Genomic DNA, 17077 nt, shown 5'->3' with positions numbered 1-17077 from the left:
TTCTTGAACATGACAATGAGGTCACTGGACTCAAATGGCCTCCACAGTCACCAGATCTCAATCCAATAGAGCATCTTTGGGATGTGGTGGAACGGGAGATTCGCATCATGGATGTGCAGCCGACAAATCTGCGGCAACTGTGTGATGCCATCATGTCAATATGGACTCTGAGGAGCTTCCAACACCTTGTTGAATCTATGCCACGAAGAATTGAGGCAGTTCTGAAGGCAAAAGGGGGTCCAACCCGTTACTAGCATGGTGTACCTAATAAAGTGGCCGGTGAGTGTATATATATATATATGCTTTTTTTGAGAAAATAACATTTAATACATTGCAACTAAATGGCTAACATTGGAATGTGTTTTAGTGCTTTATGGTATTCTACTGCTCAGGTTACTATACCACAGCACACCATATGGTCAGGAGTGGTATTGCAAGTAAAACACATGAATGGTTTTGGTCCAATAGATTTGAAGATTTCAACTGTGCATATTCCTGTGAAACCAAAAGCAGTTTTATATCATGAAGGCCATAAGGTTACTCACGCGATTTCTTGGTGCTTCCACGCACGGCCGTACTTGAAGGTCCGTATCCAGCTTTGTTAAACGCTCTCACTGTTATGTGATATAATGTATTTCCTTCTAACTCTGTCAAGATGATGGACGACTCATTTCCAGCCGTTTTCACTTTTTCTGCAGCCTCTTCCTGCTCCATATCTTTCCAGTAACTAACCTGCCAACATTGACCACACAGAAGATTAATTTTGGCAGCCGTGAAGTTTTCACTTTATTTCTTTATTGGTTATGTGAAGGCATTCGCCTCCCTGCAGTGAAAAGACCCTTCTGTCAAAAAATTTACAGGCTAGTTTAAACACAAGGGATTCACAGCCCAGGTTTATGCCTGAGCGCTATATTACGCATCCCGCCCAGCCGTCTAGGGTCAGGATGTCACCATATTACTCACACAATCATTGAAATTCAGAGCCGGAGCCGTACCGTTACACTGTTTGGCCGTTTAGACCGTACAGAAAAAAACAAATACTGACAGATAGTCAAAAGAATTTAAAGAAAAGCCCGAGACGTTTTGCCTCGCCCCAAGTTTCTAGCAGTTAGGACGAAGACGTGCTGCTCGATATCTCGCAAGGTGCAGCTAGACAGCAAATGTTTTGTCTTCATCACTATCCACATGGTGAAAGAGCTGTGGAGATGTGATGGATACATTCTGACAGAACACCTAAGGAGAAATTGTAGCCGGTTAATGTTCTAGGAAAAGCATAAGCAGAATAAGAGCGGAAGGAGAACTTTCTCTCACAGCTATTCAGACTAGGACAGGTGTCTGTCACATGTGGTTTAGGGAGAGCCGTGACAATGTCAAAATGACCTTTGCTGGGGAAAACAGGGATAAATATGGTGATGGATGTTTCCAGGCTGCTCGGGAAATTACAATACTTGGCCTTATTTATTACAGGAGAAGATTGGTGCTAGGTTAGTCACCTGAGAGTTCTGCAACTGCACGTCAAGTCCCACCAAAGCAAATATTGAGGACAGGGTCATTGTTATAGGAAATCTATATTATACTCAAGTGTATACATTCTAAAAATATAACGTTTTATATAACGTTTTAAAGGAAGTCTACCATCAAAATCCAGTATAATAAATCAGGGACACTTAGAACCAGGTACAGTGACTGTGGTAATCTTCCTATATTTGTTATCCATGGCCTCCTCCCTTCTAATATCAACTTTTATGAATATGTTAATAAGCCTGAAGGTCTCTCATGGGTGTGGGCAAGAGCCCCTCTATGCTGTAGCTTCACAGGCTGTTTCACTGTCTCCCCCTCTCCCTCTGCACCCCCAGCACTTTCTACTTCATCTGCTGCTGCAATCACACACAGTGGAAGGGGAAAGAGCTCCAGCACAGTGTAACAGCCTGTGAAGCTAAAGCACAGAGGGACTCGGTAAAACCGCTAGAGCCCTTCTGGCTCATTAGCATAATATTAAAAGTTGATTTCAGAAGGCCATGGATAAGAAATATTAGAAGATTACCACAATCCCAGTGCCTGGATCTATGAGTAAGTGTCCCTGGTTTATCATGATGGATTTTCATAGCAGATTTCAAGAAGCAGGCCCAAGTCTCCGCTTCTACTGAACCTGTATCTCGAGAAGGTCAACATTAGCAAAGGCCTACTTTTTTTCCAATATAAGGGTCGAAAACTAGCATAACACATGTAGTCACCTTGGGCTACTTAAAAAATGAATCTCAGACTTCCTCTTAGAACTTTCTAGGGTGAGTAAGGATTCAATATTTAATTATGATACTAACCTATACGAGGAGTGTACCAGGACCAAAATGCCCTTCAAACCAATAATAGTGTCATGTTGAGGCCTTCCAAACACACCATTGTTACCACAAACCAATGAAGCATTGCAAGGATAATCAGTTTTGTATGGAAATGAGCAGCAGGTATGATCTACCTACAGGCAATGCCAAGTGCACCAGTTTTTCTGCAATTGTTGCTCCATTAGTCATGATTTACACGACAAACATCTGTCTCTGTCATAGCTGTCTATAGGCAAATCTGGGGAATCATGTCCATCCCTGTTTCACTTTGTATCTGCATTTCATATCTGTGATTATCACTGAACTACATCATCAGATTTTGGCCACAAATATTTCAACTACCATTAAAGGTTCTTATGCAACATTACTATAGGTTTAGAAGCCATGTACCTGAAGTCTTTTAACCCTCAACCTTGTAATAATTGATACACTGGGTGCTTTTTACTATATAATCTAACCTTATTTATGGAGGTTCCTTTTTAAAGGTAACATGTTTAGACATCATCTAAATAATGTATTCATATTGCAATGGAAACCCCTCCCAAGAGAGATCAAGGAAATCCCTCCCACAAGAGATCAAGAAAATCCCTCCCCTGAGAGATCAAGAAAATCCCTCCCATAACAGATCATGGAAATCTCTCCCATAAGGGATCAAGAAAATCCTTCCCATGAAGGATCAAGAAAAAACCCTCCCGTGAGGGATCAAGGAAATCCCTCCCATAAGAGTTACAGGAAATCCCTCCCACGAGAGATCAAGGAAATCCCTCCCACAAGAGATCAAAGAAATCCCTCCCACAAGAGATCAAAGAAATCCCTCCCCTGAGAGATCAAGGAACTCCCTCCCATAACAGATCATGAAAATCTCTCCCATAAGGGATCAAGAAAATCCTTCCCATGAAGGATCAAGGAAAACCCTCCCGTGAGGGATCAAGGAAATCCCTCCCATGAGAGATCAAGGAAATCCCTCCCACAAGAGATCAAGGAAATCTCTCCCACAAGAGATCAAGGAAATCTCTCCCATAAGGGATCATGGAAATTATGGAAGTCTCTCCCATAAGAAAATCCTTCCCATGAAGGATCAAGGAAAACCCTCCCGTGAGGGATCAGGAAATCCCTCCCATAAGAGATCAAGGAAATCCCTCCCACGAGAGATCAAGGAAATCCCTTCCACAAGGAGACAGGTGGACAAATACAGACATGTTGCCCACAGACAGAGAGGTGTAGCCAGAAGTTTATGTGCCCCAATCCAACTACCACATGGCATCTATAAGAAATGTTCTTCTCCTGTCACAGAGGGGCATATGAACCCCAAACAGGGACCACTGCCTAGGGGCAAATTCTCCCGCTGCACTTATTATAAAGGTGCATATCCATGTGTAGACTTAGATCTAGACAAATGAGACTTCTGTATTTTAGCACGGAGGGAGTATTCTTCTGTAAATGGATACTTGCACCTCTTTCATTATGTTGAGCTATCACTGTTGGCTTCTAAGTGACCTGATTAGACGCACAGCGCCGCTAAGGATCCTGCCTTGTGGCATTTCATCTGATTGCAAACGCTGGTTGACATTAACAGATAGAGGACAATCCTAGACGTTAAAGTGACGTCTGTCATCGTTGGTCATTTACACATGGATAATTTGTCTGCAAGGCAAGGAGAAAAACTAAGAAATAAAAAAATGAAAGCCCCGGTTAGATGAGCAAAGCTGTCATTCCTTGTCCTTTAGACCAGACAGTTCAGGAGTCTCGGTAATCACAAAAGAATTTCAGGATGACTCCACATTTAATAATAAGGGTTTAATGGTAATAAGAGAACTTCAATGTCAGGAGCTTTACAGCGAAAAGTGACATTTTCCAAATCGATTGAACGCAAGAGGCCATATATAATAAGTGCTAGTAGTAATAAAGGCTGATAAAGGGGGTACCAAACGTTTTTGAAGAAATGTCCATTTTTTTTTAACTATAACATGCCTAATTGTGGGATATTTACTGAAAAAAGCAGTCATTTTCATAAGGGTCCCTGTTCACATAGGAGAGTGATGGCGAACCTTTTAGAGACCAAGTGCCCAAATTTCAACCAAAAACCCAATGATTTATCACAAAGTGCCATCAAACCAGTCTGAGTAGTAAGTTATTACTAACTGTTCTGCCACAACTTTCAATCGTTTCAGCCTCTTGACGGCACCAATACAGTTTAAAAAAGAAAGGCAAATTTGGACTATCATTGTAGCTTCTCTTCTGGGTCCCCCTGTACAAGGAAGAAATGTGGGGCCAGCACGAGGAACTCCAAAAACAATGCAGCCCTTTAGACAACTCTCACTTTTCCTGCAGTCCCAAGTAATTATGTTTAGTGCTGAGAGCAGCTTGAGTCTACTGGGACTGCAGGAGGATTCTTTGAGTTTGTTTGGTTAACTCTGTTCTGGGTAAATGGTTTAGGTGCCCACAGAGAGGGCTTTGAGTGCCACCTCTGGCACCCGTGCCATAGGTTCGCCACCACTGACATAGGAGGTCGAAATGGTCTGGACCCATTGTGCCAGTTAAAGGATTTGGCCTGAGGCCAGTCCTAAGTGCATTGTCACATCATATTCACCCTTTAACACCCACAGAAGGATTTTGACATTGCTGCAGGGATACACTAGGTCGCTAGTCTCAGTTCATTGACAGCTAACCAAGGGGATCTGAGAGACAACAGTGCACATGACCGAATGGGCCAGAAAATCAAGGGCAAGGCTGGCAGATGGTATCCTAGTCAGAGATCACATAAGGTGGCACAGAGTCAATACGGTAATCAGGCCGAGATCGGAACAAGACTGATGCTGGCGGTGAGATGTACAGTACATGGCCCAAGCATCTCATAAACTGCTTTAGACTTGGACTTCTTGGGTCCACCACAGAAGATGACCAAAGAGGAACCAGCGAAACTTCTAGAAATACAGTCAAGCAACCTCCATAAACTTCTAGGTATTTATTATTTGGAAAAGGTTTGGGATAGTATCAGGTTAGGATATTGTTATAAATAATATACAGGCAGTCCCCGGGTTACATACAAGATAGGTTCTGTAGGTTTGTTCTTAAGTTGAATTTGTATGTAAGTCGGAACTGTATATTTTATCATTGTAATCCCAGACAGAACTTTTTTGGTCTCTGTGACAATTGGATTTTTAAAATGTTGGGTTGTCATAAGAATCAGGATTAACACTAAAGCTTCATTACAGACACATTTGATAACTGTTACAGCTGATCATTGTAGCCTAGGACTAAAGTACAGGAAATTACCAACATCCAGTGGTCCGTTTGTAACTAGGGGTCGTATGTAAGTCGAGTGTTCTTAAGTAGGGGACCGCCTGTATAGTAAATATGGAGGCACAATGGTGGCACCACTGGTGGGGCACAAAGGTTTGGAAGCAGCTTTCTGGCACCGCTCTAATGTAGTCCACATTTTTGGTATGAAATATCCCTTTTTCCATCTCTTTTCATTCAGAATTGTCTTATTTAATTCGTCATCTATCCTAGACCCCTACTTCCATTAAAGAAGATAATTGAAGTCAATAGCACCGATATTGAAGCAATAATAGTCTAGATCTGTAATCCGTAATACAGAACGCTTATACAAAAGATATTCAGAGAAGAAGACTTCCGATAAACTTTAATAAAACGGTTCTAAGTGTTTGCTGTCAAAGTTGAGTAAAACATATCAATTCTTCTATGGGAATCCTGCCTGGGGCTAATCATATACAGCGCAAGTTGACGTGTATTCAATATTCCTTTTATGCTGTACAACAAAGTGAAGACTGAGAAAAAAAATTCTAAATTAATAGAAAAGAAAGAAAATGAAATTAAGAAGGAATAGACCGTGGTGTAATACTGTCTGTCGTCTGCTCTTCAGTAATGGAGATACATGGATTTATAGGAATTTAATATGTAAATATGGAATGTCGTATGGATGCTGCTGCAGACAGACCCGGATACAGGCGGTCCCCTACTTAAGAACACCCGACTTACAGATGACCCCTAGTTACAAACGGACTTCTGGATTTTGGTATGTTTCTGTAATTAATTAAAGGGAACCTACCACCACAAATCTACCTACAAAGGTAGATTGGGTGGTAGGTGGATCAATGGGACGTGAGGATAGCCCTTTTAAGGGCTAATCCTCACGTCCCCACACTTTTTTGTTAACTTTTATTAGACTTTTATGCAAATTTACTTATGCGGCTACTGGGGCGTGGAGTAGCCGCATCTGAGGTTACACGAGGCGGCTACTCCACGCCCCGGTAGCCTCCTTTCCCCTCCTACTCATCCATCTTCGGCGCGCAGCTCTGCATAGCTGCGCGCCCTCGTCCGGCGATCCTGCCGTCTGCGCATGCGCAGAAGAGCAGGCCCGCGCCTGTTTCGGAGCAGTGACCACGCAGGCGCGGAGCCGAAGATGGGTGAGTAGGAGGGGTAAATTGGCTTTCCTCACGTCCTATTGATCCACCTACCACCCAATCTACCTTTATAGGTAGATTTGTGGTGGTAGGTTCCCTTTAAGCTTTAGTGTTAATCCTGGTTCATATGACAACCCAACTTTTTTAAAATTCAATTGTCACAGAGACCAAAAAAATTTTGGCTGGGAATACAATTATGAAATATACAGTTCCGACTTACATCCAAATTCAACTTAAGAACAAACCTACAGAACCTATCTTGTACGTAACCTGGGGACCTATACTTTCCCTAAAGACTACTAATTGTTGTCCATATATTGAGACAGCCCAGAGACAACAAACACCACTGTCCGTTATTAGGTATGAGCAGAACATAGCAGGTTCAGCTGCTGACACCGATCGCGGGTGCTGACCCCTTAAATGCCGCCAGCATTTATATTAATTTATTACATTATTAATAAATGTTTGGTACTGATGTTAGTTTGGGGGGTTCCACTGTTTGGCCAGGTTCCACTGTATGGAGGAGGTGTTTGTTTGGTGAACCTTACCTGGTTGTGCCAAACATTTTGACTCATGTATGTTTTTTAATTGTTTTTAACTTGTCCTTCATGCCTTGATGGAGTTTTTCTATTGTTGAAATAAAGATTTATTACTTTTTTACATAACTTTGTCTATTGGCACACCTCTTTTTCTCTTTGAATATTCTATAGTTTGGGGGGGGTCCTGAGTGGGAGATTCCTCTTTATGATGTCTTTATGGCCTAGTATATATAGAAAGGAGTTTCCAATATGAAACATTTTATTGCCCCCCGAGATTTCCAGACACAGACACAACTTTATAACATACGATGACCCATAGACCTCCCCTGTATCTAAAATGTTTGTATTTTACTTTTATTCGGATGTTATATTGTGACAAGTGACCACTTTCTTTAATTCTCTTTCATCCAGTCTCTTAACTTTCATTAAATATCAATTACGGATTTTCCTCAGGAAGGAAACATAAGAATCCCCTCCCCTTCGCACTATGAGCATCTATTAAACATCTCGCTACATAATAATTCACCAAGTTCTCACAGGGAGAACATTTAAATAAATGGCGGCGGTATAAGAAAACATGACTGTATAATATAGTAGCAATGCGGCTTAACCAAGTCAATCCATTTTTATAAAACAAGTCACTATGCATTATAGAACACAGTAAAACATCTAATGAAATCAACTATGCCGAAAAAGTTTTCTCAAGTAGGAACGCATTTGAATTCTGTTTTATATGCTAATGCATGCGGCCGCCTCTTTGATGCGGTGCTATATCTCGTATGCGCCTCATTTTAATAGCCCCGATTCTTCTTTAGTCGATTGTAATGAATTTAATTTATTTAATATCCTCCTACCAATAGCGACAGATTACATGACACACAGATTAAATTACAGCTTGGCTCTCAGTGTACATATATCAATGTACAGGGTTGTGAGTTATGGAACATGTCATCAAAAGTATGTAAACTTGTAGAGGATCAGAGACGCTTCCGGTGGAGGCCTATGGGTAATGTGGGATCATTCGAGGTAGATGTTACAATTCAGGTAAAGGAATTTCAGTTGTGTTCTAACTTAAAGGGGTTTTCCAGGTTACAAGCACTTATAACATATCCATAGAATATGTCCTCCATACAAGGGCGGGGATCCGGAAGAGAATTTACATATAAAACATATAGGACAGACACCTTGTCTATCTTAAACGGCTTCTTACTCATCCAGGGATTCCTCTTCTACCTCTTCCAAACCTTTGTGCCCCACCAGTGGTGCCACCATTGTGCCTCCATATTTATTATTTATAACAATATCCTAACCAGATACTATCCCAACCCTGTTCCAAATTATAAATAACCAGAAGTTTATGGAGGTTTCTTGACTGTATTTCCAGAGGTTTCGCATGTTCCTCTTTGGGTCATGGCGAATCAGAAGGCTGACATCACCAGTAGATGTGGAAGCTCCGGAGAAGGAAAGAGGCGTGTAAGAGGTGCTGCTTGGGGATAGGTGTGTCTTAGCCAGTGAAGCTGGAGCCCAGAGGTGCTCTGGTGACGCCCCTGAAGAATTTCTAGCTAATTTACATATTTTTATGATGATGCTGGTTTATCATGTGTAAATTTGATGATAGATATTCTTTAACATCAGATTGGTGGAGGTCCACCACCACCCGGCACTCCCAAAGATTGGTTACTCCCAACTGTTGATAGACAGCTCCCCTTCCTGTGAAGTGGTCAGACCAAGTTATGGCAGATCAGCTTCCAACTATTTGTTGTGGGGTAATTTTCCATTTTCCATTATCATTGGTCTCGTCTGAGGTCTCCAGTATAAATAGTCTGCTCCTGGATCTCCCCATATTAGAAGGTTTATTTGACATTTGCACTATTACTTGTCTGGGTTCTCCATTATAATTGGTCTGCTCTGTGGTCTCCAGTATTATTGAAGTCTTCCTTGGGGGTTTCCAGTTTTCTTAACGTCTGCTGGGGGGGGGGGGGGTCTCCATATTTGTCTGCTTTGGGGTGACCAGTATTAATCTTGTCTGCTCTAGAATCTCTTCACTATTATTGTCAGATCTGGTCTCCATATTTGTCTGTAGAGCAGACAATATTAATACTGGTGACTCCAAAGCAGTGTTTTCATTATTGTTTTCAGCTCTGGGGTCTCCAAGATTTGTCTGCTGTTGGAGGGGGTGGGGGATGGGGGTCTTCATTATTATTAAAGGAAACGTTTCATCACAAAAGGCATTTTTTCAGTGATGACAGGTTCCAAAAGGGAATGCAATGCTCAATATAACTCACGGTTGGTTAGTCCTTAAATAATTTTACTTCTTTACCATACTTTGGTTTATCTGGCTCCCTGTCAGAATCCTGCTCTGAGTCCCTGGGGAATGGGAGTCACTTCAATTCTATAAAGTCACCTGCTCAATGGCATCCCTCTCCCCTTCAGAGTTTCTCCTCACTTCTCTTCAAACCAACCCCTCCCACATTCTCCCTCTCCTCCTCCCTCCCCTACAGGCGACTGTTTAAATTTGAAGTGCCTCCCCCACAGGACTCAGCAATTGAATCTGGCAGGGAGCCAGGTAAGATAAACTAAAGGAAGTAAAACTATTTAAGGAAGAGCCAAAACATGATTTGTCAAGCAAAAAAGTTCAAGGACGGTGTTCACACCATTCCAGAAAACCTCTGACACTACCAGACTAATAATCAAAATGGATGGCACAGGCACTATTGTCTGTCCCAGGTGCATCTAGAATCCACTGGTGCTCAGCCGACTGTAGTATGCAGATCGGTGCAAACAGAAAGACAAAAGTTCTTCCTTTATTCAGCAGAAATCATAGGACAGGGAGGACCTTCGGTAGCGGACCGTTTCACGCAATCCTCCCTGTCCTATGATTTCTGCTGAATAAAGAAAGAATTTTTGGGTGAGTGCCGCAACTTTTGTCTTCTTTTTGCACCGAAAAACATGATTTGTATTGAGCATTACATGCCCTTTTGGAACCTGTCATCACTGAAAAATGCCCTTGGTGTTGACAGGTTCTCTTTAATTGTCTGCTCTAGGGTCTCTTTATTAATTGCCTGGTTTGGGTGCTCTATTTCATGCCTAGTCTATATTGGTTATTGTTGGAATGCAGTATTTGGTTTCTGGGGTGGTTTTTAGTTCTGTGCGGAGGTGTTAAGAATCTCTGGGGTGGCATATTGTGCTATACTGAGGTTGTTGGTGCATCTAGGGTTCTGGTTACTAGTACCCACCCTCGAAGTTTGATCAGTATGAGAATGCGGCCCTTGGAACAATCAAGGTTGTGCACCTCTAATCAAGGCTCTTGGGAGCTCTATCCACACTTATAGGACATAGAGGTCTCCCGCTCGTCCCGCTCCGTGCCGCTTAGTAAGCAGGGCTGATTTGTTTTCCGAGCACTTTGGTTGTGGAATGACTAATTAAACTTCGGATGTCTCCATTACGCAGCTGCAGCAATTAAACTGCAAATTTCTGCTAATGAAGCATAAATAAAAACAGTGTGCAAAATGGGATATTCCATATGTGGCGGAGTCATAGAAACATGGGGGACTCCGCAGCCTCCATCTTCAATCCTGCACCACCCATAGTTACCTATAATTGTGGCACGACATTAGTAACTGTCTCTCTGTGGGATCTGGCAGCAGCTTTAATGAAGTGGCCGTAGGTGATCTTCTAGGAGCCACATGGGAGCGCGCCATGAGGAGGTACACATTTGGTTCTGAACATATTCCTCACTTCTAACACTAGTCTCTTAAGCGAGGAGGGCAAAAGTCATTAGTAAGCAGAAAAAGCAAAAAAAATCTTCTACTACAGAATAATTTGTGGAATCTGAATCTGCTTCATTGTTTTGGTAGATCAGTCGTGATACCAGGATCCTATTTAACCTTAGGCTCTCCGTCTGTGTGAGGGCCGTGCCATCTGCATGATACTGTAAAGCATCCCTCCAGTCTAATCCATAGAAATTGTGAATCCTCAGGGTCTTCCTCCTATTTCTAGTTCATTCTAGTTTTGGGATTTTTGGGATTTTGTACTTATATTATGAAATAAAATGAAGGTAAACCTGTCACATTCCCAATTTACATTACTGGTCTGAGAGGAAGTTGAACTTGGAAGAGGTTTGTGTCAGCAAATAATTGGTATTCTATGTGTAATGAAAAGTTCTACAAATTTCCAATATACTCTCTGTATCAATTCTTGTAGGGTTTTCTAGATCTCTGCTTGCTGTCATCCACCAGGAAGCTACATTGTTTACTTCCTGTAGATAAAAATCTCGTTTTATCCCTGGTCATGTGATGTCACACAGATACATGGCTCATTAGATCCCTGGTCATGTGATGTCACACAGGTGCATGGCTCATTATATCCCTGGTCATGTGATGTCTCACAGGTGCTCCACTTGTTATACCCCTGTCATGTGATGTCACACGGGTGCACGGCTTCTTATATCTCTAGCCATGTGATGTCATACAGGTACACTGCTCATTATATACCTGGTCATGTGATGTCACACAGGTGCATGGCTCATTATATCCCTGGTCATGCGATGTCACACAGGTGCATGGCTCATTATATCCCTGGTCATGTGATGTCTCACAGGCGCACCACTTTTTATACCCCTGGTCATGTGATGTCACACAGGTGCACGGCTTCTTATGATGTCTCTTACATATTGCTTTTTCCCTTGTGAGTGAGTGCTCATGGAAGTGTATAGCTCACAGGACGCTGTAGAGGAGTGAGTGCTCATGGAAGTGTATGATCACATGACCCTCTATAGTCTGTTATCTTATGGAGGGGAGCAGCAGGAAGCCATTTCGGAAGGAGGGTTGTGGCTTCTGATTTCATGAAAATGATTCAGAACTTTATCTGAATATACACTCACCGGCCACTTTATTAGGTACACCTGTCCAACTGCTCGTTAACACTTTATTTCTAATCAGCCAATCACATGGCGGCAACTCAGTGCATTTAGGCATGTAGACATGGTCAAGACAATCTCCTGCAGTTCAAACCGAGCATCAGTATGGGGAAGAAAGGTGATTTGATGCCTTTGAACGTGGCATGGTTGTTGGTGCCAGAAGGGCTGGTCTGAGTATTTCAGAAACTGATGATCTACTGGGATTTTCACGTACAACCATCTCTAGGGTTTATAGAGAATGGTCCGAAAAAGAAAAAACATCCAGTGAGCGGCAGTTCTGTGGGCGGAAATGCCTTGTTGATGCCAGAGGTGAGAGGAGAATGGGCAGACTGGTTCGAGCTGATATAAAAGTAACAGTGACTCAAATCGCCACCCGTTACAACCAAGGTAGGCAGAAGAGCATCTCTGAACGCACAGTACGTCAAACTTTGAGGCAGATGGGCTACAGCAGCAGAAGACCACACCGGGTGCCACTCCTTTCAGCTAAGAACAGGAAACTGAGGCTACAATTTGCTCAAGCTCATCGAAATTGGACAGTAGAAGATTGGAAAAACGTTGCCTGGTTTGATGAGTCTCTGCTGCGACATTCGGATGGTAGGGTCAGAATTTGGCGTCAACAACATGAAAGCATAGATCCATCCTGCCTTGTATCAACGGTTCAGGCTGGTGGTGGTGGTGTCATGGTGTGGGGAATATTTTCTTGGCACTCTTTGGGCCCCTTGGTACCAATTGAGCATGGTTGCAACGCCACCTGAGTATTGTTGCTGACCATGTCCATCCCTTTATGACCACAATGTACCCTGTAACATCTGATGGCTACTTTCAGCAGGATAATGCGCCATGTCATAAAGCCGGAATCATCTCAGACTGGTTTCTTGAACATGACAATGAGGTCACTGTACTCAAATGGCCTCCACAGTCACCAGATCTCAATCCAATAGAGCATCTTTGGGATGTGGTGGAACGGGAGATTCGCATCATGAATGTGCAGCCGACAAATCTGCGGCAACTGTGTGATGCCATCATGTCAATATGGACCAAAATCTCTGAGGAGCTTCCAGCACCTTGTTGAATCTATGCCACGAAGAATTGAGGCAGTTCTGAAGGCAAAAGGGGTCCAACCCGTTACTAGCATGGTGTACCTAATAAAGTGGCCAGTGAGTGTATATCGGTAAGTTGCTTACAATCACGTCCCCAATACATAATAAAACATTCATATAAAGTAGCCAACCCTTCTAAGTCTGATGGTGCAACAATTATCAGGGCTGAATTCATTCTCTACATCTGAATGTGAAATCGGCACAATAATCCTATATTCGCTGAATGTATGGAATCTGTAGGTCATGTAAACAAGGCTTTGTCTCATAGTGTTTTTTCCTCTCTCAAGCATAACCTTTATAGTGTGCGCTCTCTTCAGACTGGTAAACCAGGGAAATAAAAAGAGTGCTGATTAAATAGTGACATTAAGGACAATAAGTGAATTTAATAAAACCATGATTGAATGTTGACTTTACTTAAACGGCAGGTTCGGAGCTAATTGTGTGCAGAGAACAAATACTCTCTGCGGATATTGTATTTTTCAGGTAGGTTTTAGATGGAAAGCAAAGAAGAGGTCATGTCATGCACAAAAGAAGAATTCAATGTATTCCAAGAACACAAGAGTCCCCGGGGTCTTTGAAATAAAATGTAAACTATTAATGGAGTTTTAAGTAGTTGGAATGATGGCAGCTACAAAAATTACTAACCAAGTGCTCTACATTAACTCACCAAATCTGTATCTGTAGATGAGGTATAAAAGGTACAATGAACAGAAGGCTGTAATGCTCCGTGTCACCTGTGGTGGTGCTGTGGGGAGACTAAGCACCTGCTCTCACAGTACACCACTGATTGCAGGCGATCAGTGAGTGTTTAAAGGGACAGTCCAACCACAAACAAACATTTTGCATAGAATGTGTCTCCCTTTTTATATTTTTAAAGGTGCTAATCCATAAAGATTAGCTTGTCTGTAGCATAGAGTTTTTACAGAGGTAAGTGGAGACCCAGACAACTTCTCTAGAGTTATCAATAAATGACCTCCACAATGTAATACTGCCTATCCCCTGCAGAGGGCACTGGCTAACACCGACTTTGCTTGTTTGTTTCCTTCCCGTTTCTTTACTTTTACAGTATATCACACATGATGGATGCTTTTCACCGGAGGTTATCTTCATCCTCTGATACGCTTTCTCTTCTTGAGTCTATGGAAATGTATTGATGCACATAATTTGGGAACTCTTATGACAGTTACTAGAAATAAGTAATACTAGTAAGAAGACAGCTCTCTGTCACACAGTTATAAAAAGGAGCTCATAGCTCAGCCTTCCTGACTGTGTACTTATCCTCAGCTTATCCAGGAGAATACATTCGAGATAACAATGCACACTCTTGTACAGAGAAAAGTTGGGTTAGTTATGATGCTATCAATCCCATGATGCTGTACTGAAGCATCATGGCATTGATAGCGAACAAGAGGGGAAGTAAATGTAAAAATAGATGGCGTATTTTTTAAGCAGGGAGAGAGGCTACAGGACAATTTATAGGCTTGTATGTAGGTCTAATAAAAACTACACGAGAAAATGGACACAGGGTTGAGGTGGAAATAGACTGCTCTTCTAAAGCAAGGGGAGGCCACCCCGTGCTTCTATGGATCTGTCCATTGGGTGGCACCAGGGAAAAAAATAGCCACTGGTGGGGGTAGATCTGTTGGTATCTGCTAATTCATGCAATGGCTGCAAACTTAAAGGGGGTGTCCTTGATTAATGTGTTTTGCGAATAGTGCTGCGGAGGAGAAAACATAGGAGAGGGAACGGTGCCATACTAGTGTCATGATCCATCCATTTTCTAGATAAGTAAGGGGTCACAAAAGTCAAACCCCCAGTCCTGAAGTGACGTCATATCCTAATAACATGCCAACGTCTGGTAAGTGACAAGTAATGAGTTAACCAAGGAGCTTCAAAACGTCCAAAACAATCGCAGATTAAATATTTTTAAAGGATTTTTTTTCAGATAAAAATCTATGAAAGCCGTCGAAGCTCAGACACATACCTCAAATCCCAAAGGTCTTCCCACATTATCTTCGGAGGATTTCCATGAGACAAGGATTTCTGATGCAGACAGACCCTTGGTCTTGACATCTGTGGGGGCCGTGCTGGGCTCTGCAAGAACGGAAAGAAATGTGACAGATCAGTCGTTATGTTACAACCTGCTAACGACCCAGCTATAGCAATGACAATCCTGGGCGCGTTCTAGCCAGGTGTTATACTGTATGTTCTGTATAAGAAGAAAGACCCTCTTAAAGGAAATTTTTCATGTGTTACTTTTAGCTTCATTGCTCAGAAGTGAGTATATAGAGACAAAATAACTACAGTATATACTGTAATTTTTCTTTTCTTTCATAGATTTTTTAAATGTAATACTATAAATGAAGGCAGCCATGTTGGAGCTACACTGTATAGACTGAACATTGTCGGGTGAATCCTTTCTTATCTATGGCTTGCTCCTTAAATTAAATCACACATTCTCCAATATCTATGAAATGACTCAGCTGACCCTGTCCTATTCTACACAGCAAAGGCAGGAGTTATGCAGCACTGTAAGGTATTCTGTGTATGCTTAAAGGGGTTTTACAGGAATCCTGGAATCCCCAGAATCCTGTGGGGGTCATAGAATGACTTAGCATTAAAAAGATTAAAGAGGACCTGTCACCCATAAAAAAGGCACTAGGAGCTGCTTACTAAAGTAAGCAGCTCCTAGTGCTACAACAGACGCAGCAGTGTTGCACTGATAGCGTTATCAGAAACCTCTGATAAAGCTAGCAGACACTGCCGCGTTGTACACTGGAAACGCCGGACCGCGCTAAAAGTGGTCGGGCGTATTAATGAGCGGGCGGGACTAGGGGTGGTGACTGCCACATAAAGCATGGCAGTCACCGCCGGCCTGTGAAGTGGGAGGGGTGGTCCGGGGAAGAAGCAGAACCCCGGACCGCGCCCTCATGAATACACCCGAACGCGTACAGCGTGGTCCGGCGGTTCTATTGTACTATGTGGCAGTGTCTGCTAGTTTAATCAGAGGTTTCCGGTAATACTATCAGTGTAACACTGCTGCGTCTGTTGTAGCACTAGGAGCTGCTTACTTTAGGAGAATAAGACACAGAGGAGAATAAGACACAGGCTACTGCGACTGCAGCCCCCTCCTCTCTGGGACTCACCGCACACTGCTGGCAGGGAGCCAGGTAATGTAAAATAAACTTTTATAAAACAGTGACAGTATTCAGAATGCTGACAAAGGCATATTTAAAATCAGCATAGTATAGGCTAATTACACCTGTCACTAGGTAAAAATGACATTCCTGGTGATACGTTCCCTTTAAGTTTAATAAGAAAAAATGGAACCATAATGCAACCTATTCAGTGACTATTCAGAGCTATGGATTACAGTTACCAACAAAAACCAAATCTGCCTCCGAGTTCACGGCTTTGTTGATACAGTGCATAGCAAGCTTTATGCAGACACTGAACAAGCAGGGTATGTTGAGTGATAGCTCCAAATATTCAACTGAATTGTACTCTGGGAAGCAGAATTCTTTATGGATTCTGATCCATTCATTATCTTCCATAATGCAAAGCAACAAACAAGAGCTCAGTTTAGGGTTGGATCTTGTTCATTCAGTGCAAAAACAAGTATTCTACAGACCCTGAACAAGCAGGGAATGTTTAGAGATTTCAGCTCTGAATCCCGCTGCATTGTGAATGCAGCTCCAGACTTCATCATCTATTTACAAAGTTACGTATCGAGGGAATTAATTTTCTACGATGA

The 17077-nt window shown here is 42.3% G+C and overlaps 1 protein-coding gene across 2 annotated transcripts in view; it reads right to left on the bottom strand.

Annotated features, from left to right (window-relative positions):
- The window catches only part of CNTN5 (contactin 5), an 860183-nt gene that overhangs the window by 12268 nt on the left and 830838 nt on the right, over positions 1-17077 (bottom strand). For both annotated transcript variants that reach the window (XM_072134178.1, XM_072134179.1), the window contains 2 exons: positions 15308-15417; positions 546-732 (listed from right to left, as the gene is read on the bottom strand). In XM_072134178.1, the coding sequence (XP_071990279.1) occupies positions 546-732; positions 15308-15417 (297 nt within the window). The remainder of the gene's footprint in view (positions 1-545; positions 733-15307; positions 15418-17077) is intronic.

The sequence above is a fragment of the Engystomops pustulosus genome, chromosome 2 (genome assembly GCF_040894005.1).
Source record: "Engystomops pustulosus chromosome 2, aEngPut4.maternal, whole genome shotgun sequence".
NCBI lineage: Eukaryota > Metazoa > Chordata > Amphibia > Anura > Leptodactylidae > Engystomops > Engystomops pustulosus.
The sequence above is the reverse complement of the archived record's forward strand: the minus strand, read 5'-3'. Positions and strand labels throughout refer to the sequence as shown.